Source organism: Eleutherodactylus coqui, chromosome 6, assembly GCF_035609145.1.
Source record: "Eleutherodactylus coqui strain aEleCoq1 chromosome 6, aEleCoq1.hap1, whole genome shotgun sequence".
Lineage (NCBI taxonomy): Eukaryota > Metazoa > Chordata > Amphibia > Anura > Eleutherodactylidae > Eleutherodactylus > Eleutherodactylus coqui.
In genome coordinates this window covers 178,481,370-178,504,747 of record NC_089842.1, presented here as the reverse complement: position 1 = coordinate 178,504,747, position 23,378 = coordinate 178,481,370, and the positions used below count along the sequence as shown (strand labels likewise).

Sequence of the window (23,378 nt, the reverse complement as noted above, 5' to 3'; positions counted from 1 at the left end):
CTGCAATTTTCTGTCTCACTAATATACACTATGCACTGCTCTCTCATTGGCTAGTGATGATCACTTGAGCAGCTCTGGCCAATCAAGGAGCAGGTGTAGTGCATTGGTAGTCTAACACTGGTGGACTAAAGATTGTGTCAGCCATCTTGAAGGGGCCACAAATGGGAATTGAAACCAGCAGATCAAAGAGATAAGAAAGAAGAACAACTGCAGGTAATATTCCCATTTGCCCCCTTCAGTTCTGGCACAAAACTTTGTCCTGAAACTGTAGAGTTGCTTTAAGGTTCCCTTTTAAATTACTGGAGAAAATCTGAAACCCTGCACATTGAAATTTACAAATTGTATTAAAAAAATCTCCTTTTTATTGATTCCAGCGGACAGCTCCCCCCACCAATTTATCAGTTTTCACCCATCCAGTGAATGGAATAACTATCCACTTACTGGAATATTTTTCATCCACTAATTGGAATAATCCTTCAATGACAACGAGGGCTCAGTCAGACGGGCATATTTAAGGAGGGGAATTTATGTGAGCAAAAACGCATGCCTAAAAAAATTCACTTGACTGCGTTTTTGTGGCCCTCCATCCCCTGCTGCAGCTGTCACATTCCTTGGATATGAAACCCCTGGATGCCATCACATCCAGGGGTTTCACCTTTGGTCAATGGGGCCAGCGGCAGCAACGGCCCCATTGATATACTGAGAACATCACGATCGTCTGCCACAGCTGTGACAGCTGTGGCAGAGAAGCACGATGATCTCCCATTGAATTCAATGGAGCCAGCACTACAGTTGGCTTCATTGAAAGCAATGGGCTGCCTGCAAGCCCTGCAGTGATTTTTTTAGGGAACGGCTTTAAATATAAGCCCTTCCCTGAAAATCATCTCTAAAATGCGTAAAAAATAAAAATCTACATATAGTCACCTTTCTGCAGCTGCTGGGGCTCAGGCGCATTCAGTCGGGTCTTCTCCTTGCACTGCTTTGAAGTGCTTTCAGCAGGTGGGGATTTAAAATCCCTGCCCTCTGAAAGGGCTGCCTCTGTTTGGCTGAACACTGTGACCAATCAGAGACAGCACTCAGCTATTGAATGACAGCTATTGGTTATATATAGATGCGGATCGCAAATGCGGGTAACATATGCACATAAAGACGCCCGCCTAACTGAGGCCAAAGGGTTACTTCAACTATTTGTCAGATTTATTAACATTGACCTATGCTTTAATTAGGACCACAAGTAAACTGTTTGAGGATCCTAACTGGTCACAAAACAAGATGTCGGAGACCATAAACCAAGTGAAAAAGCATGTGACGAAAAATAAGATGCATACGTTTTCAATGGATCGTATAAAGTACTATCGCAAGGAGCTCCAGCAGGCTGCCAAGGATGGCCAGAAACCTTCATTCACTGACCTTTGGGGTCTAATACTTGAATCAATGTTGTACGATGGGGTAAGATATATGAATTTTATCTGCCAGTTGGACTTTTCTTTGATTATTTATTCCAGTGCAAACTGATCAAAATTTGATCTGACATTAATTTTAAGGAAGTTAAAAAGGCAGTCAGATTTGGATTCGGTTGTCCAGGTGAGGAGAAACAAGAGGCTCAGGGCCCCTATTCTAGTGATCATTGGGACTCCCAGCTATCATACTGTTACGTTCGACCCAGACATATACGATATGTCCAAACTGGACACAATAGTACACATGCAATATAAACAGAGACTGTCAGAACCAGCAATTCTCGCGGCCGCCGTGCCCGCACCACCGGTCATGCCACCCGGGTTACAGGAGTGCGGTGTAGGGGAGCCCCGGTTCTAGTAATCTCCCCGGGCCGCTGTAAAACTGGTCACCGCCGGGTTGCTAGGGAGGCAGCAGTTGCTTCTCTAGTTACTTGACTACCTAGCTGGCTTCCCTGGTAACGGTCTGTTCTGCAAGGCTGGGGGCGTGTCCCCAGCACCTCCTTGATTGCCCTGCTGCTGTCAGGCTCCCCGCCCCAATCAGCTGCTGGGGCGGGAGCTCTGACAGCATTTAAAAGTGTGTGTTTTCCTTCCAGCCCTTGCCAGCGTTAGTTTGGTTCTCCAGCTGCACCCGCGTTTATTTTGACTGCTCTTGTTACCCCGGCTTTTCTGACTTCTGCTTTTGGAGTTTGACTACGTTTTCCCTTCCCCTCTGTACTGCATACCCTCCTGTTGCCGACCCGGATTGTCTGACCATTCTACCGTTTGTTTGTCTTCAGTGTCTGTTTGTCTTCCCGTGTCCCGCTTCCCTAGTGAGGGTAGGGACCGCCGCCCAGTTGTCGCCCTGGGGGTTAGCCCAGGGGGGCAAGTAGGCAGGGACAAGGGGTTGCGGGATTTCTCAGGGACCCCCATATCCCGGACACTGTCCTGACAGTAACACTGGCCAAAGGAAGGTCAGACCCTTGTATCCGCCCGGCAACTTTGAACCCCTCGATGGAGGCCGTGGCGGCCTTAGCAAACCAGGTCCAGGTCCTTACGAACCTTGCCCAGGACCTAACCGCCCGCTTGCAGCTACAGGAACAAGTGGTGGCTGCAGGTCCCATGCAGCCCCCTTCCACTCCAGGAGCGATGTCAGAACGTCGAGCCACGCTTCCGGATTGCTTCTCCGGAGAGAGGGATCAGTTTTTTGTATTTAGAGAGAGCTGCAAGCTCTACTTTGATCTCCGACCCCACTCCTCTGGTACTGAGTACCAGAAAGTGGGAATTGTAATTACCCGCCTGAGGGGAGAGCCCCAAAATTGGGCCTTCTCGTTACCAGCTGGCTCTCCCGCCCGACTATCCCTTGACGCCTTTTTTTCCGCCTTGGGCCAAATTTATGACGAACCCGACCAGGCCGGCTACGCAGTCTCCAAGCTTCTGGCCCTGCGCCAGGGTTGCAAGATGGCGGAGGACTACTGTTTCCAATTCCGCCAACATTCTACGGAATCCGGGTGGAATGATGCCGCCTTAAAAGACTTATTTTTGGCCGGTCTGTCTGAGGGTCTTAAGGACCTACTCGTGGCCCACCAGGAGCCAAGATCCTGGAGCAAGCCATGTCGCTGGCTATTCGGGTCGACCGACGTTTGAGGGCCAGACGCCGCTCGGACCACTCCACTCCCCACGCCCACTTCTTCTACGGACCCGACTTTTTCACCTCCCACCACCGAGCCAATGGAGCTGGGAGCCATGAACCCCAAGCAGCGACGGGAATATCGCCTAAAGAAGAATCTCTGCTTCTACTGTGGGGAGCCGGGTCACCGCATTGCAACCTGCGCCAAGAAGCCACGGCAGGAAAAACGTCCGCTCCTAGGCAGTTGTCGGGAGGACTGTCTAGGAGCCAAGGTACTCCCTGTGTTGTCCAAGATGTTATTGCCCTGCACCCTAGAATTCCATTCTTTCCACCGTACTGGGCAAGCCTTCGTTGATTCTGGGGCTGCTGCAAATTTTGTTAATTTTAATTTCGTTGCTCAACTGTCCAGCGTTTTGATACGCTTAGAGACTCCGATTTTTGTTTCAGGAGTAGACTCCACTCCATTGCAGGCAGGGGTAGTTAATCTGGTTACCCCTGAGGTAAGGTTGACTATAGGAGCCCTACATGTTGAAACCTGCACATTTCTGGTGATGCGATATTTGTCTGTGGACATCGTCCTAGGTCTCCCCTGGCTTCGGGAGCACAATCCGGTAGTAAATTGGGACACGTTGGAACTGGTAAAGTGGGGTCCCCGCTGTGCCAACCACCTATGTCCGGTGGAGATGGGTATCTCCACCTGCAAGGGGGTACCCCTACCAGATTACCTCTCCGAGTTCTCGGACGTGTTCTCCAAGCAATTATCTGAAGCCCTGCCCCCTCATAGAGAATGGGACTGTAAAATTGATTTGATTCCTGGGGCCAAACTTCCCAAGGGCCGCATTTATAATGTTACGGTTCCAGAGAGAGAATCCATGAGGGACTATATCCAGGACAGCTTGGCCAAGGGGCACATATGGCCCTCAGAATCCCCGGTGGGTGCCGGGTTTTTCTTCGTCAAGAAAAAGGATGGGGGTCTCCGGCCCTGCATAGATTATAGAGAGCTAAATAAAATCACAGTCAGAAACCAGTATGCTCTTCCACTCATTCCTGACCTCCTCAACCAGGTCGCTGGTGCCCAATGGTTTTCTAAACTTGACCTCAGGGCAGCGTACAACCTCATTCGCATTCGGGAGGGGAATGAGTGGAAAACCGCCTTCAATACGCCTCTCGGTCATTTTGAATACCTAGTAATGCCTTTTGGATTGTGTAACGCCCCTGCCATTTTTCAGGGGTACATGAATTCTGTGTTTCAGGATATCATGGGGGTGTTCGTTGTTGTATAACTAGACGACATTCTGATTTTTTCCTCCGACTTGCCAAGTCACCGTACTCATGTTCAGACCGTGCTAGCTCCACTCAGACGTAACAAGCTGTTTGCTAAGCTCGAGAAATGCGTTTTTGGGGTACAAAAGATATCATTCCTAGGGTATATCATCACGCCATGCGACTTCCAGATGGATCCTGGGAAGGTGAAAGCCATCACGGAGTGGGCCCGGCCAGGTACCTTGAAAGCTCTTCAACGCTTCCTCGGCTTCGCCAATTACTATCGCAAGTTCATTAAAGACTTCTCCGTGGTGGCTAAACCTTTAACGGACCTCACCAGAAAGGGAGCAGATGTGAGTACCTGGTCTTCTGATGCTCTTAGGGCCTTCGATACCCTAAAGGCGGCGTTCTCTTCAGCGCCTGTCCTAGTACAGCCGGATCTGTCCTGCCCGTTTGTTGTGGAGGTAGATGCCTCAGAGTTTGGTGTGGGCGCGGTACTGTCCCAAGGTCCCTCCACACTCACTAACCTTAGACCGTGTGCCTATTTTTCTAGAAAGTTCTCTTCCACCGAACGGAACTACGACATAGGCAACCGGGAATTGCTGGCTATTAAGTGGGCTTTCGAGGAGTGGAGGCATTTTTTGGAAGGAGCTCGTCACCAGATCCTGGTACTCACAGACCATAAAAACCTCACCTATTTAGATTCCGCTAAGAGGTTAAATGCTCGGCAAGCCCGCTGGGCCTTGTTTTTCTCTCGGTTCAATTTTGTTGTTACCTATAGACCTGGCTCTAAGAATGTCAAGGCAGACGCCCTGTCTAGGAGTTTTTGGTTCCTCGGAACCTTCCGAGTCTGAGCCTGAGAGTATTCTCTCCCCTGGGGTGGTCCTCGCTGCTGTCTCCTCCGACCTTTCACCTCTCATACACGCCACTCAACAATCCGCCCCTGAAGACTTCCGTAAGGCAAATTTTTTGTTCCGTTGTCACTGAGATTGAAAGTGTTAGAGGAGACACATGCTTCAGTCCTAGCTGGACACCCCGGTATCAGGGGTACTCTAGAGTTAGTATCCAGACTCTATTGGTGGCTGCATATGGCCAGGGATGTACGGTTATTTGTGTCCGCGTGCCCGGTTTGCGCAAGGCGGAAGAATCTCAGGAGACGTCCTGAGGGTCCTCTTCTTCCCTTGCCCATTCCGTCTAGGCCATGGTCCCATTTGTCAATGGATTTTATTACTGATCTGCCATCCTCGCTGGGGAATACGGTCATTTGGGTCATAGTTGACCGTTTCTCTAAAATGTCACATTTCGTTCCGCTAAGCAAGTTGCCTAACGCCAAACTTCTGTCTGAAATGTTCATCAAGGAGATTGTTCGACTACATGGGATCCCCGAGGATATTGTGTCTGATAGAGGGGTACAGTTCGTCGCTCGCTTCTGGCGAGCCTTTTGTAAAAATCTAAATGTTAATTTGTTTTTTTCCTCCGCCTTCCATCCCGAGAGTAACGGACAAATGGAACGGATGAATCAAGAACTTATCCAGTACCTGCGACTTTTAGTCTCTGATAACCAGTTTCAGTGGGCCAACTACCTACCTCTCACCAAATTTGCTCTTAACAACCATGTTAACTCGTCGTCCTAATTGTCACCTTTTTTTTGTAACTATGGGTTCCACCCCCGTTTCTCGCTTTCTACTCCTTTTGTCTCGAACAATCCGGCCGCTGACATATCCTCTGAGGAACTGTGCACAGTTTGGGCCCAGGTTTGTAAGAACCTTCAGGGTTCCCAAGAGAAACTACGTAAATACTCCAAGAAAAGCTGTACTATCTCGGCACCTTTTGTCATCGGGGAGCAAGTTTTATTGTCATCCAAGAATCTGAGACTTAAGGTTCCCTCCCTGAAACTTGCTCCTCGGTTCATTGGCCCATTTACTGTGTCGCAGGTTATCAACTCGGTGTCGTATAAGTTGTCACTTCCGGACTCCTGGAAGGTCCACAAGGTTTTTCATAAAAGCTTGCTTAAAAAGTATGTGACTCCAGTTCTACCCACCCAGAACCCGCCCCCTCCTTCTTTGGTACAGGGGGAACTGGAGTATGAAGTAGAAAGGCTTGTTGACGCCCGACGGGTTAGAGGTGTGCTGCAGTACCTGGTCCACTGGAGAGGATTTGGCCCTGAGGATAGGACGTGGGTCCCTGCCAGGAATGTTCATGCGCCACGCCTAGTCCGATCATTCCACAGGGCTTTCCCACTCAAGCCCGCTGCTGGCTATAGGGGTCCAGTGTCCCCCCGTAGAAGGGGGGGTACTGTCAGAACCAGCAATTCTCGCGGCCGCCGTGCCCGCACCACCGGTCATGCCACCCGGGTTACAGGAGTGCGGCGTAGGGGAGCCCCGGTTCTAGTAATCTCCCCGGGCCGCTGTAAAACTGGTCACCGCCGGGTTGCTAGGGAGGCAGCAGGTGCTTCTCTAGTTACTTGACTACCTAGTTGGCTTCCCTGGTAACGGTCTGTTCTGCAAGGCTGGGGGCGTGTCCCCAGCACCTCCTTGATTGCCCTGCTGCTGTCAGGCTCCCCGCCCCAATCAGCTGCTGGGGCGGGAGCTCTGACAGCATTTAAAAGTGTGTGTTTTCCTTCCAGCCCTTGCCAGCGTTAGTTTGGTTCTCCAGCTGCACCCGCGTTTATTTTGACTGCTCTTGTTACCCCGGCTTTTCTGACTTCTGCTTTTGGAGTTTGACTACGTTTTCCCTTCCCCTCTGTACTGCATACCCTCCTGTTGCCGACCTGGATTGTCTGACCATTCTACCGTTTGTTTGTCTTCAGTGTCTGTTTGTCTTCCCGTGTCCCGCTTCCCTAGTGAGGGTAGGGACCGCCGCACAGTTGTCGCCCTGGGGGTTAGCCCAGGGGGGCAAGTAGGCAAGGACAGGGGTTGCGGGATTTCTCAGGGACCCCCATATCCCGGACACTGTCCTGACAGAGACAACATGAATTTAAATAGGGAAACAATAAGGAACAACCAAAAGGAAAAACAGATAACCTAACCATAAACCTGCTTTTACAAGAAAACGCTACCTATAAGTGGAGTATTCGTCCTATCGAGGGCGGTCCCACGCCTGGAACCTGGAGTAGCCCTGACTTTCCTTAGAAGGTGACCAGGAATAGTGGCAAACTATGATGAAACTTAGGGCTCTCAGTAGCCCTACTATAGTAGCAATTACCAAAACACATTATCCCCTTCATTGGTCTAATAAATAGTGTCCAATTTCTAAGGCTTCTTTCCCATGAGCATATATCAGCTATCCGTTTTCACGGTTGTCTGATATATGCTTTGATCTGATACATTGGATTCCAATGTATCAGATCACATAGCTATATTCCTGAGATGTAAAAGTGCCTGGCCAGGCCAATATAGCATCAGGCGTTTTTACGTCTGGCCCAAAAGACAGTCCTGGAACTATCTTTTGGGCCGGAATACGTTGGTCGCTGCATGAGCTCCTATGGGAGCCCATGGCAGTGGCTGGAGGTGGGAGGGAGTTTAGCAGCGTGGCTGTTAAACTCCCTCCTTTTGCTCTCCTCCCCCCATGCAGGCTAACCTCTGCTTTCCTCCCCGCTTGTTCTTAGCAATGGGAGGGGGTAGGACAGGCCAGCGCTTAGCTCCGCCCCCTCCCATTGCAAAGAACGAGCGTGGGAGAGAGCAGAGGTGAGCCTGCGATGGGGAGGTGAAAGGTGCAATGGCATGGTGACCTCGGCTTTATGCGCCGGGGCCCATGCTGTGTTAACGGGCGCACAAACGTTAGATTTGTGTGCCTGTTCATGAGCCTTTACGCCCCTGATGATGGCGTATATCGGCCGGCCGTGAAAACTCTGGCCGATATACGCTTGTGGGAAAGAGCCCTCAAGCATAAAAAAACACTAGTGCAGCGAAAAAGATGTACAAACACCATAGATAAATAAGAACTAATCTTAACAGAAACGCTGTTCCAACCAGAAGCCGCAGACAGGAGAACTGGCTTAAATAGCCAAACAATACTGACTGACTGAGCAGCCATCTACCCAAGCCAGTCAATTGACTACCTATCAGAAAGGGGCAGTTAACTCCCTGCTGACCAGTGCTGACAGAAAATGAACATGCACTCACATGATGCATCACATGACCTGCTCTGCAGCCCCACACCAGACCCATGACCGTCTACCAGCCACACTGTGACATGTACATTTATCACCTGTCATGTGGGTAAATAATAATTGTACTTTGTGGGGAGAATTCTATTGTGATTTCCATAAAGGCAGCTTCACATAAGTATATGCGTTTTTGCACGACGCAGCTCAACGTATTTGCGCTATGAACAAGTCTTTTTCGCACATGTATTGGCGTAGTTTACTGTAGTTTTTGCTCTCACAGGGCATAGTTTTTGTGGAAGGGATACTACCACGCCCCGATTTAAATGGCTATGTAGCCTAATGAGTTCCAGATGTGCCCTTTTCTTCACGGAATTGCGCACCTCTCATAGACTTCTATGGGGATTGTTGGTGCGCAAATGTACACAAAAATAGAGCAGGTCCTATTTTTTTGCACGTACGAGAAATGCACATGCAAAAAAGGGAAAATCAGAACCCATTGAAATTAATGGGTTCTATTCTCTGAGTATTGGGCGAGCAAATACGCTAGTGTGAATCTGTTACGAGAAAAGGGCACTCGAAATAGTTCAGGTCATGATAGCAATAAACTCTAAAGTATGCAGCTATTTATATATACCTCTTGAAAATAGTGACAGAGATCAGTATCCTAGAGATAGTAAGAACTGACATGTTGAGTTAAGATTATAGAACATTTGTAGCATTATTGATGGTGAGCTCTTTTTTATATGTTGGAGCTGCACAATTATTGCATTTTCTATGGACTGTTTAATTAGAGCCATGTTAGCAAGGCAAAATTCAGAAATAAAATCCTTAAAAATAGGGGCTAAGCTACAGGCTCATGGGCCCCGTTGCAAAAGTTTATCTTGGGGCCCCCCAACTTCTCTTAACCCCCTTAACGCAGAGGCGTAACCTGAAGCTCCTGGGCCCCAATGCAATACCTGTAACAGGGCTCCCCAACTATAATTGCTTTATTCACAGTACTGGACTCCCTATATGGAGAAGAGAGGCCTTATGAACCCCCTAAGGCTCCTGGGTCCGGGCGCAACTGCATCCCCTGTAGTTATGCCAGTGCTTACAATGATTGCTAAAGGCAGAGCAGAATAAACTGAGCTGAATGCTACAGAGTGGACAGAAAAGTTTTTCTCAAATACAGAATGCCCTGACCATGTTCTGCAAGAAGTGTCTTCCTGATAATTATTTCTCAACTACATTTCCTTAATTTTTCTTTGCAGAAAACCGAAAGCAGGCTTTCTGATCAACAAGCAGCCTTGGACAATGGTCAAAACCCATTACCTATTTATCTTGCTATTAATGTGAAACAAGATACTATCAGCACTCTGGATTTTAAAGGTATTTACCTTCCAGGATGTTTGTTGTACATCAGCTATATGAAAGAGAACCTGTTAAGGCCCATGCACCGTGTTTTCACCGCGTATTACACGTGCGTTGCACGGCCGCGTGATACGCAGTGAATGGAGTCAATGAAGATCAATAGATTTCATTGATCCATACACACCGGTGTGTAAACACTGCGTATCGATACATAAGAGAAATAAATCACAGCATGCTCTATTTCTCCCTGTTCGTACGCAGTGTGAGCCCTATAGACTTTTATGAGCAGCGTATGATACATTGTTCATATGCAATACATTACTTATGAGCAGCATTTCTGTACGTATCCCTGCTCTGAACAGCGGGATTTATTAAAAAAATCAGACTGAGCATGTCCGTAAGCATGTGATTCATAGGCATGCATGGTGCCATACGCAATCTCTGCCAGCTCTCTATTGGCAGCGTATATGGCTGGAAATGTGTAAAATTCAGAGGGGTGACCTGCAGCAATTTATGGCATGAGGCCTTATTGAGTATGAGAACCATAAACTACCTTACGGTGCTCACAGGATAGTTCCCAGGAACCAAGAGACAAGTTTTCTATTATTACTCGCCTCCTGATATGAGTTCTGTCAGCCCTGAAAGTCGGAGCGTGGACCATGCATTCAGTGCATGAACCATGCCATCAGACTCAAAGCTGCAGGCTGTGTGCGCATGCACTTATTAATCTCTATGGGAGTGCTCATGCACAGTCCACACACTGAATGCATGGTATTCTTGCCAATCTTTTGGGGTTGACAGCACGGGCATTGGTAGGAAGGTAAGTCTAAAAAGAACCAACCCGGGCTCCTGGGAACTTGCCTTATGTGTACTATAACTTAGATCATGGTGCTTATAGCCCGTGACAAGTTCCCTTTAAATAACTAAAATGTATTATGCGTGTTTGTAGCGTTAAGCTCTGTTCACAAACTCCATGAAAGTCTAAGGGGTCTATCAGGATACTTTGCATTAATCATAGCAGTCATGACTTCCATTATAAATGGAAGTTATGATACTTAGCCAAGAAATTGGTACAGAACCCACTAATTTAGCTGGTGGTTGCACTCTAAAAGTTAAAATTCAGGACATGAGTGGCTCTAGGATTTTGATTCCTCCATACTACAGTCCATATGTAACCAGCAAAATTACCAGTAAAACTATATCAAAGCCAGCCACAGTTTGCACTGTAATGTGTTGGTCACAACAGCAGATAATACCATATTACTGCCCGCTACCGTGCACACATACTAGTGCCAGCTACAGTACCCCTATACAATAACTTTTCACAGGATCCCATAATGGGGCTTACCAGTTTTTTCCCTTAAAAATTCCAGGTAGCCACGTGCATCCACAATTTCCCATATGTGCCATACTAACCCAATGTCCATACAACAGTGTCTTCCAGTCAGTACCCCATAACAGTGCTAGACATCTACAGTACTTCCAGGCGCAGAAGCATTGGTACTCTGTATTGATTAAGTTAATATTTCTGCATGCTGAATATGCATTTATTAAATATCATGTGTAATTTCAGAGTGGTGTGAATTTACCCCTTATGAAGTAGGACTTCTCAAGTATGGTGCCTTCATCCGAACACAGGATTTTGGTAGTGAATTCTACATGGGTCAGCTGATGAAGAAACACCCAGAGCCACGTATTTGCTTTCTACAAGGTAAGGTCTCATGCATGTGGCTATAGTATAGCTCTCTACAATCTCCAACTTGTTTGGTGGGTTAATAGGTGATCCATGGACTAATGTGGGGTCCTACTTTACTACCATATGTTTCTAATTCATACAGATGTTTTCTATGTTGGGTTCTTATGAATCCAATAGTAAAAAATTGATGGCATATCCATCGAATTATGGAGGTACTCTGTGCTAGTGGATTAATGCCCTAAATTAAATGAGCTATGTGTTATGGAGCCTCGGGTACTCCATGTACAAGCTGCTGCACAAGGTTCTGCCATGTACATGAGGGCTAATGTTTAGAAATAGACCTGTGTACTAATAAATGCACACACAATACGGGTGGGAAAATGAATGAAGAGAAATATGAGACACACAGAGCTTGTGGAACTAAATAACTTTTTAAGGTTGCTTCCCAAATAACCTTTTAGTTCTAAGTGATGATTTGCGCTGTATGTGCACTTACAATAGCAGAGCTCAGCAATTAAAACCAGTTACTGTTGACCTGGGCATGTTCTGAAGAATTGGCCCTCAGAATTATTTTACCCTGTGGGCTCATCTTAAGCCACTACAACACCTCAGATAAATTAGCTGAAATTCTGTGTTCTACTATAATAGTTATAGGAGTGCAGTATACAGAGTGGCCTGCAGAGAGCTTGAGACAGGCATTTTGGTATTGCAGAGAGGGTTAACGCCTATGAGTGTGGCAGGAAGCAACATAAAAGTCTTAGTTCCTGACACACTCAGGGGGAAAGTGACAACTTAGCAAAGCTGGAAGGGCTGTAAATCTAAGGTCCAGTGTAGACCAGTGATTAGTGGTGTGAAGGTGCCACGTCAGGTACTTGAGCTTGAGATTCGGTGCGTTCTCCTCCATCAGACAGGTGACAGGCCTAAACTGGTCTACACCGAACCTCAGGCTCTAAGTACCTGATGTGGCGCCTTCACACCGCCTTTCACTGGTCCACACTGAACCTTAGGCTTGCAGCCCTTCCAGCTTTACTAAACTGTCACTTCCCCCCTGAGTGTGTCAGGATCGAAGACTTTTATGTCGCTTCCTGCCACACCCATAGACGTTAACCCTCTCAGGAGTAGCAGAAATCCTGTCTCTAGCTCTCCGCAGGCCACTCTATATACTGCACCCCCACATAGTGTTGAGCGAATCAAACAAGTTGAGCCCTGTTTCGTGTTAAACTTCGGTGGTTTGTCCCAACCAAACCAACTGAAAGAAGAAGAAAGTGACGGTGTGGCTCAGAAGTGAACTCTATTGCCACCATGCTTGTTCTTCATCCTCCTCCTTCCTCCTGAGCACCCCCACCAGTTGAGAAAGAAACCAATTTTTTTACCAAAGTTCAGTGAACTTTTTAAAAGTTTACAATTAATGTTTTGAAAGCCCACAGTAATGTTGTCTGTCTTCTCGTTTTGTACCATCTATGCCAAAATAAACTCACTAATGTATTTTACTGTTCCTTCCATATAGGTTTATGGGGAAATGTCTTCTCCTTGAATTTAGTGGACACCTATTATTTAACAACACAGCTGGACACCTTCTGGGACACCTGGGTTAAAGACAGAATTAAGGATATTGGTATATTTTGTTTGTTTATTCACATCTACTTTCTTCCTATATTTGAAGCATAAGTAACCCATTATGATGAAGAACGTAAACTACAATAGTTTAATTTTATTATTGTCATTCATCTTTTTCTCCCTAAGATGAAGAAGATATACGGGAGAAACGAGAGTTTGCACACACCAAAACTCGCCTTTTCACACCAGCTGGAATTTTCAATCGCATTTTGAAGGGTGCATTGACCAACAGGCCTATAGATGGGGAGCAACATAATTTCTTACAGGGTCTTTACTTACACAAAGATTATCATCAGCAGCCACAGTTCACCACATGGAAAGGTAAACCTCGCATTGTGGTAATGTAGCACGGTTGTAGATTTGTACTGCTTGCATCATTGTAAAAAGTAGCATATTATTACTTTTATTTATTTTTGCTGTCTTTCATATCTTTTAGATTCCAATTTAGACAGTTTCCCTAATAAGCTCACACCACTTGCTGAAAACCTGTGCCTTGTGGATGCTGGTTATTTCATTAATGCCAGTTTTCCACCTTTACTCCGAGAAGAGAGAAAAGTGGACGTCATTATATCTTTTGATTATACTCTAGACACCCCCCTTCAGGTAGGTAACTGTAGCAATATTGAAGAGGAACTCTTGGCTTTCCTGACATATTCTAGAACTTCATGGAGAATACAAAAATAGACATATTTTCTTAGAACTCTTCATTGTATTTTTCCTCTTTTATGATTCCTGGAAATGTATGTAAGAAACAAAGTGACAACTGGGTGTAACTACTCCCGGCATTTATGAAGTTACCCCAATTAATAATAAGCTTCATTTGTATAGCGCTTATTAAGCGCTGCTGAATAAAGCCCCCTGTCAACAGCCGTGACAGAAAATCGCAAGCGATATTCCGGCACGAGGGAGGAGAGCTGTCAGGTCTCCGCTGTGAGCCTATCTGACAGATAGGCTCACCGTGGAGGATCGCGGCATGCCATGTTTTGAATCTCGCGAGTGGAGAATCGCTATGATTCTCCGCTCGTGGACGTTGGGGCTGAGCTTTCCATAGCAATGATATGGAAAGCATTGACTGTGTTAATTGCGGCCGGATTATTGCCGCGGATAACGCAATAAACTATTGTCTGTGGGGACTCAAATAGCTGTTATTTAAAAAGTACCCCAGAGTACAAATAATTAAAAAATATATATTTTTATTAGAAGGTGTGATGGAAATGATGCTTGTGTAAATTATTGAATGGTAAGTTATTTATTAACATGCTTCTATTTTTTCAGGCTGTGGAACAGACTTGTAATTACTGCACTATACAAGGTATCGGATTCCCTAAGGTGTCGCTGACCGATGAAGAGAAAATGACACACAAGGAGTGTTATGCTTTTAATGATGAAGATAATAACAATTGTCCTATTGTGCTTCACTTCCCCATAGTGAATGATACTTTCAAAAAGTTTAAGGAACCAGGTATGATCATGATGTATCATGATGAATACTCAAGGAGTATTCTCAGGAGATCAGTCGGACAGTATTTCATATACTATTTTCCACCATTATTCGAGCACTTTTACCACAAGTGCACTGTATGTGCACAGAGGATATTTCCTGTGTAAATAGCTGCATGTGCACAGAGGATAGTCCCTGTGTAAATACCTGCATGTGCGCAGTGGATATTCCCTGTGTAAATACCTGCATGCCCACAGAGGATATTCCCTGTGTAAATACCTGCATGTGCACAGAGCATATTCCCTGTGTGAATACCTGCATGTGCACAGAGCATATTCCCTGTGTAAATACCTGCATGTGCACAGAGAATAGTCCCTGTGTAAATACCTGCATGTGCACAGAGGATAGTCCCCATGTAAATACCTGCATGTGCACAGAGGATATTGCCTGTGTAAATACCTGCATGTGCACAAAGGATATTCCCTGTGTAAATACCTGCATGTGCACAGAGGATATTCCCTGTGTAAATACTTGCATGTGCACAAAGGATATCGCCTGTGTAAATACCTGCATGTGCACAGCGGATATTCCCTGTGTAAATACCTGCATGTGCATAGAGGATATTTCCTGTGTAAATACCTGTATGTGCACAGAGGATATTCCCTGTGAAAATACCTTCATGTGTACAGAGGATATTTCCTGTGTAAACACCTGCATGTGCACAGAGGATAGTCCCTGTGTAAATACCTGCATGTGCACAGAGAATAGTCCCTGTGTAAATACCTGCATGTGCACAGAGGATAGTCCCCATGTAAATACCTGCATGTGCACAGAGGATATTGACTGTGTAAATACCTGCATGTGCACAGAGGATATTGCCTGTGTGAATACCTGCATGTGCACAGAGCATATTCCCTGTGTAAATACCTGCATGTGCACAGAGGATAGTCCCTGTGTAATTACCTTCATGTGCACAGAGGATATTCCCTGTGTAAATACCTGCATGTGCACAGATGATGATCCCCTGTGTAAATACCTGCATGTGCACAGATGATGATCTTTGTGTAAGTACCTGCATGTGCACAGAGGATATTCCCTGTTTAAATAACTGCATGTTCACAGAGGATATCCCCGTGTAAATACCTTCATGCGCACAGAAGACATTCCCTGTGTAAATACCTGCATGTGCACAGAGGATATTGCCTGTGTAAATACCTGCATGTGCACAGAAGATATTCCCTGTGTAAATACCTGCATGTTCACAAAGGATATTGCCTGTGTGAATACCTTCATGTGCACAGAGCATATTCCCTGTGTAAATACCTGCATGTGCACAGAGGATAGTCCCTGTGAAAATACCTGTATGTGTACAGAGGATATTTCCTGTGTGAACACCTGCATGTGCACAGAGGATAGTCCCTGTGTAAATACCTGCATGTGCACAGAGAATAGTCCCTGTGTAAATACCTGCATGTGCACAGAGGATAGTCCCCATGTAAATACCTGCATGTGCACAGAAGATATTCCCTGTGTAAATACCTGCATGTTCACAAAGGATATTCCCTGTGTAAATACCTGCATGTGCACAGAGGATATTCCCTGTGTAAATACCTGCATGTGCACAGAGGATATTCCCTGTGTAAATACCTGCATGTGCACAGAGGATAGTCCCTGTGTAATTACCTGCATGTGCACAGATGATGATCCCCTGTGTAAATACCTGCATGTGCACAGATGATGATCTTTGTGTAAGTACCTGCATGTGCACAGAGGATATTCCCTGTTTAAATAACTGCATGTTCACAGAGGATATCCCCGTGTAAATACCTTCATGCGCACAGAAGACATTCCCTGTGTAAATACCTGCATGTGCACAGAGGATATTGCCTGTGTAAATACCTGCATGTGCACAGAGGATATTGCCTGTGTAAATACCTGCATGTGCACAGAGGATATTGCCTGTGTAAATACCTGCATGTGCACAGAGGATATCGCCTGTGTAAAGACCTTCATGTGCAGAGGATATTCCCTGTGTAAATACTTGCATGTGCACAGAGGATAGGCCCTGTGTAAATACATGCATGTGCACAGAGGATAGTTCCTGTGTAAATATATGCATGTGCACAGAGGATAGTCCCTGCGTAAATACCTGTATGCGCACAGAGGATATTCCCTGTGTAAATACCTGCATATGCACCATAGAATCCTTCTTTCACGGAGCTGAGAATTGCAATCTTGAGCATGTGCTCCTGTATTTTATCTTTATCAATTATCAATAGACTTAAACTATAATGTAGCTGGGGGGGCGCAGATCTTGGAATGAAGTGTACATAGAACGCAGATGAATGCACTGTTAATTAAGGACATGATTACTTGAGTTAAAAAAATATGTTCATTAGGGAAAGCCCTTTAACTATTCTAAATTTACTTTAGTATACACTATATTAGGATTTTTAGCCTTTTTATTCACCAATTACAAACTAAAGCAATTCGTGTAATAGAAAAGGAAAGAGAGAACAAGCATGAAGATGCTTGAATTCTGCAAAAGGAACTAGAATCACATGCAATTAGATTTCCACCAGTTTTCCCTATAAGGGTTTATGGACAAAGCCATATTCACAGATTCATATTGTACGGCACCATAATGGTTCACCTATAGAATTCTATGGGCCTTTACAGTACCTCCTCGTGCCTCCGATGTTTAACATGGTATGGATATTAGTAATTTCTTAATGTGTGCATTCTTATTATAGAGTTTAATAGGTTAGGGAGGCAGAAACATTCCTCTGAAATACCTTAAGTATTAGACCCTTTACTGACTGCTTCTTCTATAGAAATAGATTTGGAAGGGAACTCCAGGGTCATTGGGTCCAACCCCCTGCTCAGTGCAGGATCACTAAATCTTCCCAGACAGAGGTTTGTCCAGCCTCTGTTTGATGACTTCCATTGAAGGAGAACTCACCGCCTCCTGTGGTAACCTGTTCCACTCATTGATCTAACTCACTGTCAGAAAGGCAGGAGACACAAATGTGATATTAGAAAAGACTTCCTGTTTCATCTCATTGCTTCTAGTCTTTCCTTGTCCAAATTGGAAAAGTACTGATGCCTCTGCACTGTGACAGCCCTTAAGATATTTGTAGACAGCTATTAAGTCTCTTCTCAGCCTTCTTTTTTGCAAGCTAAACATTCCCAGATCCTTTAACCCCTTCCCTCTCCAGGACGTACATTTACGTCCTGGAGTGTCAGGGTATGTATGAAGAGAGGTCGCAGGGCGACCTCTCTTCATACAGCACGGGCGTTAGCTGTTTATTACAGCGGACACCTGCAGGCAATAGCTGTAATCACCTATTTTAACACTTTAAATGCCGTACAGGTGTCATGGCAGCTGGGGGCGTTCTGAAAGGCCCCAGGGCTGCCTTAGCAGGCTGCCTATCAAGCTGTCCCTGTGAGGTGGCTTGATAGACTGTCTGTCAAATCGCAGTATGATGTAATGATAGGGCATTACATCATACTGCAGGACCGATCAAATCATCGCATGTTGTAGTCCCGCAGGCAGGCTTAAAAAAAAAAGAAGTGAAAATAACAGCAATAAAGTTTTATTAATTGTAAAAAAAATAAATAAAAAATTTAAAAAGTTTAAATCACCCTCCTTTTGCCATATCTATAATAAAAAAAAATCTAACTTATAAAAGAAAAATACATATTTGGTATCACTGCGTCCCTAAAAGTCTGATCTTTCAAAATAGCGCATTACTTACCCCACACAGTGAACGTCATCCGAAAAAAAATAAAGAAGATCAGAAATGCAGTTTTTCAGTCCCCATCTCCCAGAAAAAAATGCAATAAAAAGCGAACAAAAGTCGTATGAATTCCGAATTGGTACTAACGTAAACTACAGGACATCCTGCAAAAAATGAGCCCTTGCTCAACCACGTCGATGATCAAATAAAAACTTTCTTGCACGCAGAAGATGGTGGCAGAAAATACTTTAAAAAAAATTAAATAACTTTGAAAAAAAAAAGAGTAGTACAGTAAAAAAAAACAAAAAAAACTATACAAGTTTGGTATTGTAGCAATAGTACTAACCCATAGAATAAAGTTATCATATCATTTTTGATTGCCGTTTGTGCGCTATAGAAACAAGACGCACTGAGAGAGGGCGTAATGTTATTTTTTTTTCACTTTACACCACTTAGAATTTGTTTTCAGTACATTATATGGTACATTAAATAGCACCATTGAAAAATACAACTCGTCCCGCAAAAAACAAACCTTCATACAGCGACATCAATGGATAAATGAAGGAGTTACGATTTTTTTAAGGCGGGGGGAGAAAAAAACGAAAATGGAAAAAAAAGGGGTCCTCGTCATTAAACGGGGTTAACTGTTCTTTATAGGACTGATTTGCAGACCTCTCACCATCTTGGTAACTCTTCTTTGAACTTGCTCTTGTTTGTCGATGTCTTTTTTCAATTGGGGTGCCCAGAACTGGACACAGTACTCCAGATGAGGTCTGACTAAGGAAGAGTAGAGGAAAATAATTACCTCACGTGATCTAGACTCTATGCTTCTCTTAATACATCCCCAAATTTTGCTTGCCTTTTTTGGTGCTGCATCACACTGTTGACTCATGTTCAGTCTATAACCATGATACAATTTATTTCTCTCCCTCTTCCGCTTTCAGGTGTGTTAAGATCTCCAGAAGAAATGTCGGATGGGAATGTGGATGTTACAGGAGCCTTTTCCCCCTATTTTCTAACAAACTTTACTTACAGTGAGCGGGACTTTGATAGGTTAATGAATTTAACACAGTACAACCTTGCAAACAACAGAGAGCTGATCCTTGATGCTCTGCGCAGCGCTGCACAGAGGAGGAAGGCGAGGAATCTTTCACCTGAAATAAACCAAACTCAAAAGAAGACTTAATGTCTGGAAACCCAACAGGAAGAAACTTGTAGCAGCATTTTCCTGGCACTTGGTTGAAAGCACATATTCCAACCATGTGCAATATATACAAATCATATGAACAAGGCATGAGCTATATATGTATCAGGTCAACGATAGATGATTCAAAGATGTAGCATAGCCATGGTAGATGGTTAGGAGCAAAGCGTGGCCACAGAATTACTTAACACCTTACTAAAACCCATCAAGACCAGATGCATACTGATTTTTAGGCCTAACAACATGGATGTGCTTAGTTCAGATAGGCAAATGATCAAATGAAGGTCCAATTTAACATTAAAAAATAGCATTGGTTTATAGGATATAGACTACCTGAACCTTTGAAAGCATAAATGTTTTGTATGTTACTTTTACCTTTTTATGGTGGCTTCATATTTAGTGCCCAGTGGGCGTTCCTATTCCATGATACACGCAGAAACCGATCCCCTTTCACAGCTGTGTGATTACTGTCTCATCACATCACACTACATTGTAGCACATATTACACTCTCTGTATACCCCTCCTATATGAGATTCTTCCTTTCTACACTGAAGAACCCCTCTCCTCCCTGCCTGTAATGTCTCCAGTCCACTTTGCTGCTGAGAGGGTTCTTCTCAGTTATTACAGCCTGCTGTGTGACATCTGAGTGAGGATACAACTGCAGGAAGGATCACTAAAGAAAAGAGTCAGTGTGTTGAGCAGTCTAATGAAAGCTTCTGCTGTTAAAACCTGACTACAAAGTAGACTGTTTGTAGTCAGCATCTACTAGTCAACCACATAATTCTGTAACCCACTAGCAAATACTCTTAAGAGCTAAACAGCACTAAGTCTATGTTCACATCAGTGTTCGGGGCTTTCATTTTCCTGCTCCGTTATGGAAGCAGAAAAAGGAAATCCCCTGACTAAACGGATCTGTCTTATGGTGGAACCGTCAAATGGACCTCATTGACTATAATGGTGTCTGTTTGGTCTCTGTTCAGCATTTTACCAGATTAAAGAGTCCTTCACGCAGGATTTTCTTCAGACACTCTGTGCCAGATTTGCAATAACGATAAAGGCCCAGTTAGACACAATGATTATTGCTCAAAATTCGCTCAAAAGCCATCTTTTGAGCGATAATCGTTGTGTCTAAATGTGCCCATCTTTAAGTTTTCTACCGAACAACGGGTTTCAGTTCTGCTTGAAAACCATCATTCGGCAGTGCTGTGTCTGCTGTCCATGGTGCTGAATTCTCTCTTAGCAGCCCATGGGTGAACATTGGAGCTAATTACAGAGCTCAAACCTCCTGCTGAGTTCTGCAAACAGCTCCCAGAAGCTCATTTGCATGCAAATGAAGCCGATAAAGTACTAATGGCAATTAGTGCCTATTAGTACTTCATGCAAAACGATCAATGATTTTTCAATCATTTGAAAGATTATCTGTGTGTGTAATTGGGCTTTAACACAGATGTGAGCATACCCTTTATTACAAAGTAGCATTGTTTTAACCCTTTCCAATCCAATTTGTATCCTGGTTTTCTTAGGGGGCTTACTCTTTTTCAGCTGTTATACAACGGCGCTATATGCTGGCTAAAGCCAGTACTGCTTGGGGTGACACGTTGGATAGGCTTCGACAGCAGAGAGGCTGGCAATATACAGTAAGAGAACCCCAACGGACGTCCTCCAACATCTGAGCTGTACAGTCTTAAATCATAATGTCTTCAGAGGTCAGACAGTGGATTGGAAAGGGTTAATACTTTCCATTTTAGCCCCAAACTGTCTAAAAGTGTATTTAATAATGATTTACTACTGTAGTAATATGGTAGCACTGTGAGTTTTTGTAAATAACCCCTAAAATATTTCTGACACTTGTCAAACTTGGCATAGGCTTCAGATTTTCCTGCTTTAAATTATGTTAACTTTTCATAAAAGTCACCTTGCGGTCCTTTTTTTTTTCAACATTTTGCATAATACTAAGGGAAAAAAATGAAAATACGCCCTAATTTATAGTAAAATAACGAGAATATATAAGCATTTTTTCCAAGTACTTGGAGTCACGGCTGTTCTTCCAATCAGGTAGAGTCAATTACATCTTTGCTGATGTCTTTATCATAATACAATGGAAGCTGCAGGCAATCGATTTCCAACTGCATTTCCCTACATGACCACAGTCAATAACCTGGAGAACATCACTTTGAGTTCTCTGTGTTGGAGTTGTATATTTAGTGCCAATGACCGGACCAGATCCAATGCTGACATCAGCAAGGCAAGGTGATATTCTACATCAGAACATGTGTCCTGAGCCATAATATGGTCATTTATATAGCGCATACATATTCCGCAGCACTGTACAGAGATGTTATCATTTATATTGGTGCTGTCCTTATTGAGGCTCATCAAAAAAACTGGAGTGTGGGAGGAAACCTGAGTACCCTGAGGAATACTACACGAACCTGGGGCCTCAGCAACTGCCAGGCAACAGTTCTAACCACTGAGCCACATGGTGCATAAGCGCTAACAAGTATAAGGGTACTACTAGTCCTCCTGAAAATAGAGTGAGAAATACCTTACAAACATAAACATGTAGAGCAGTCATTTATATTATTAAAGTCGTTTGTTTTGCTTCTTGTGACTGTTTGTAAAATTCTAATAAATAATTAAACATACTGATTGTTTGTGTGTTGCGGTGATTTGAGAAATTAACTACTATAGTAGCAATTACCATAACACATTATCCCCTTCATTGGTGTAATATATAGTGTCCACTTTCTAAGGCTTCTTTCCCATAAGCGTATATCAGCCGGCCGTTTTCACGGTTGGCTGATATACGCTGTGATCTGATGCATTGAATTCCGATGCATCAGATCACATGGCCGTATTCCCGAGATGTAAAAGTCCTGGAACTATCTTTTGGGCCAGAATATGTCGGACACTGTATGGGCTCCTATGGGAGCCCATGACAGCGGCCAGAGATAGGAGGGAGTTTAGCAGCATGGCTGCTAAACTCCCTCCCTCTGCTCTCCTCCCCACTCGCTCTTTGCAATGGGAGGGGGTGGGACGGGGGCAGAGCTAAGCGCGACGTCATGGTGACTTTGGTGTATATGCGTCGGGGCCCATGTCGTGTGAACGGGTGTACAAACGTTAGATTTGTGCGCCCGTTCACGAGCTTCTACGCCCCAGATGGTAGCGTATATTGGTGTGCCGTGAAAACGCTGACCGAAATACGCTCATGGGAAAGAAGCCAAAGGCTGCCTGTCTACGAGCGAGATGTCATAGCAAGATCCGCGGCGATAAATCGCAGATGCAGCTCTCATGACATGCTTTCCATAGGAGAACTATGGAAAGCGCAGCCCAACAACCACGAGCGGAGAATCATAGCGATTCACTGCTTGTGTGATTTGCCGCGATTCTCCGCAGTGAGCCTATCATTTAGATGGGCTCATCGTGGAGAACTTGTAGTGCCCCCCTTCCTCCCCGCGGAGGAATATCACTACCGATATTCCGGCCCAGCCATGGACAGTGGATTGTGTAAAGCTGTATTCACATGGGAGATTTTCACATACAAGTTCTGTCTGAGGGCTCCTTCACATGAATGTGCTTGCGCACGGTTTTGGGCAAGCGAGATCTGCGTGCTCTAAACACAGAGAATAGAACCAATATATTTTGATGGGTTCGTTCTCATAAATGCATTTATTATGCCACAAAATAGTTCTATCTTTCTGCGTTTTGGCAAGAAAGGGTACAATAGAAGTCTATAGGAGGTGCGGAAATAGACAATGGGAAAGGTATGACACTGCACCGAACGCAGGAAAAGATGACACTTGGCTCTTTATTAGACTTTAATGGCTATTCAATTCCACAAAAAGTATCATGCGCGTGTGAACTGGCCTTGCGTGCGCAAAAATTACAGTAC

At 44.6% G+C, this 23,378-nt stretch overlaps 1 protein-coding gene across 2 annotated transcripts in view; it reads left to right on the top strand.

The window, feature by feature from the left end:
* LOC136632981 (cytosolic phospholipase A2 epsilon-like) overlaps window positions 1–22,131 on the top strand; it is a 47,202-nt gene extending 25,071 nt beyond the window's left edge. For both annotated transcript variants that reach the window (XM_066608325.1, XM_066608326.1), the window contains 8 exons: window positions 1,227–1,449; window positions 9,688–9,805; window positions 11,361–11,498; window positions 12,991–13,098; window positions 13,227–13,421; window positions 13,537–13,703; window positions 14,376–14,562; window positions 19,226–22,131. In XM_066608325.1, coding sequence (XP_066464422.1) covers window positions 1,227–1,449; window positions 9,688–9,805; window positions 11,361–11,498; window positions 12,991–13,098; window positions 13,227–13,421; window positions 13,537–13,703; window positions 14,376–14,562; window positions 19,226–19,467 — 1,378 coding nt within the window. In that variant the 3' untranslated portion in view covers window positions 19,468–22,131. The remainder of the gene's footprint in view (window positions 1–1,226; window positions 1,450–9,687; window positions 9,806–11,360; window positions 11,499–12,990; window positions 13,099–13,226; window positions 13,422–13,536; window positions 13,704–14,375; window positions 14,563–19,225) is intronic.
* The last annotated feature ends 1,247 nt before the right edge of the window (window positions 22,132–23,378 follow it).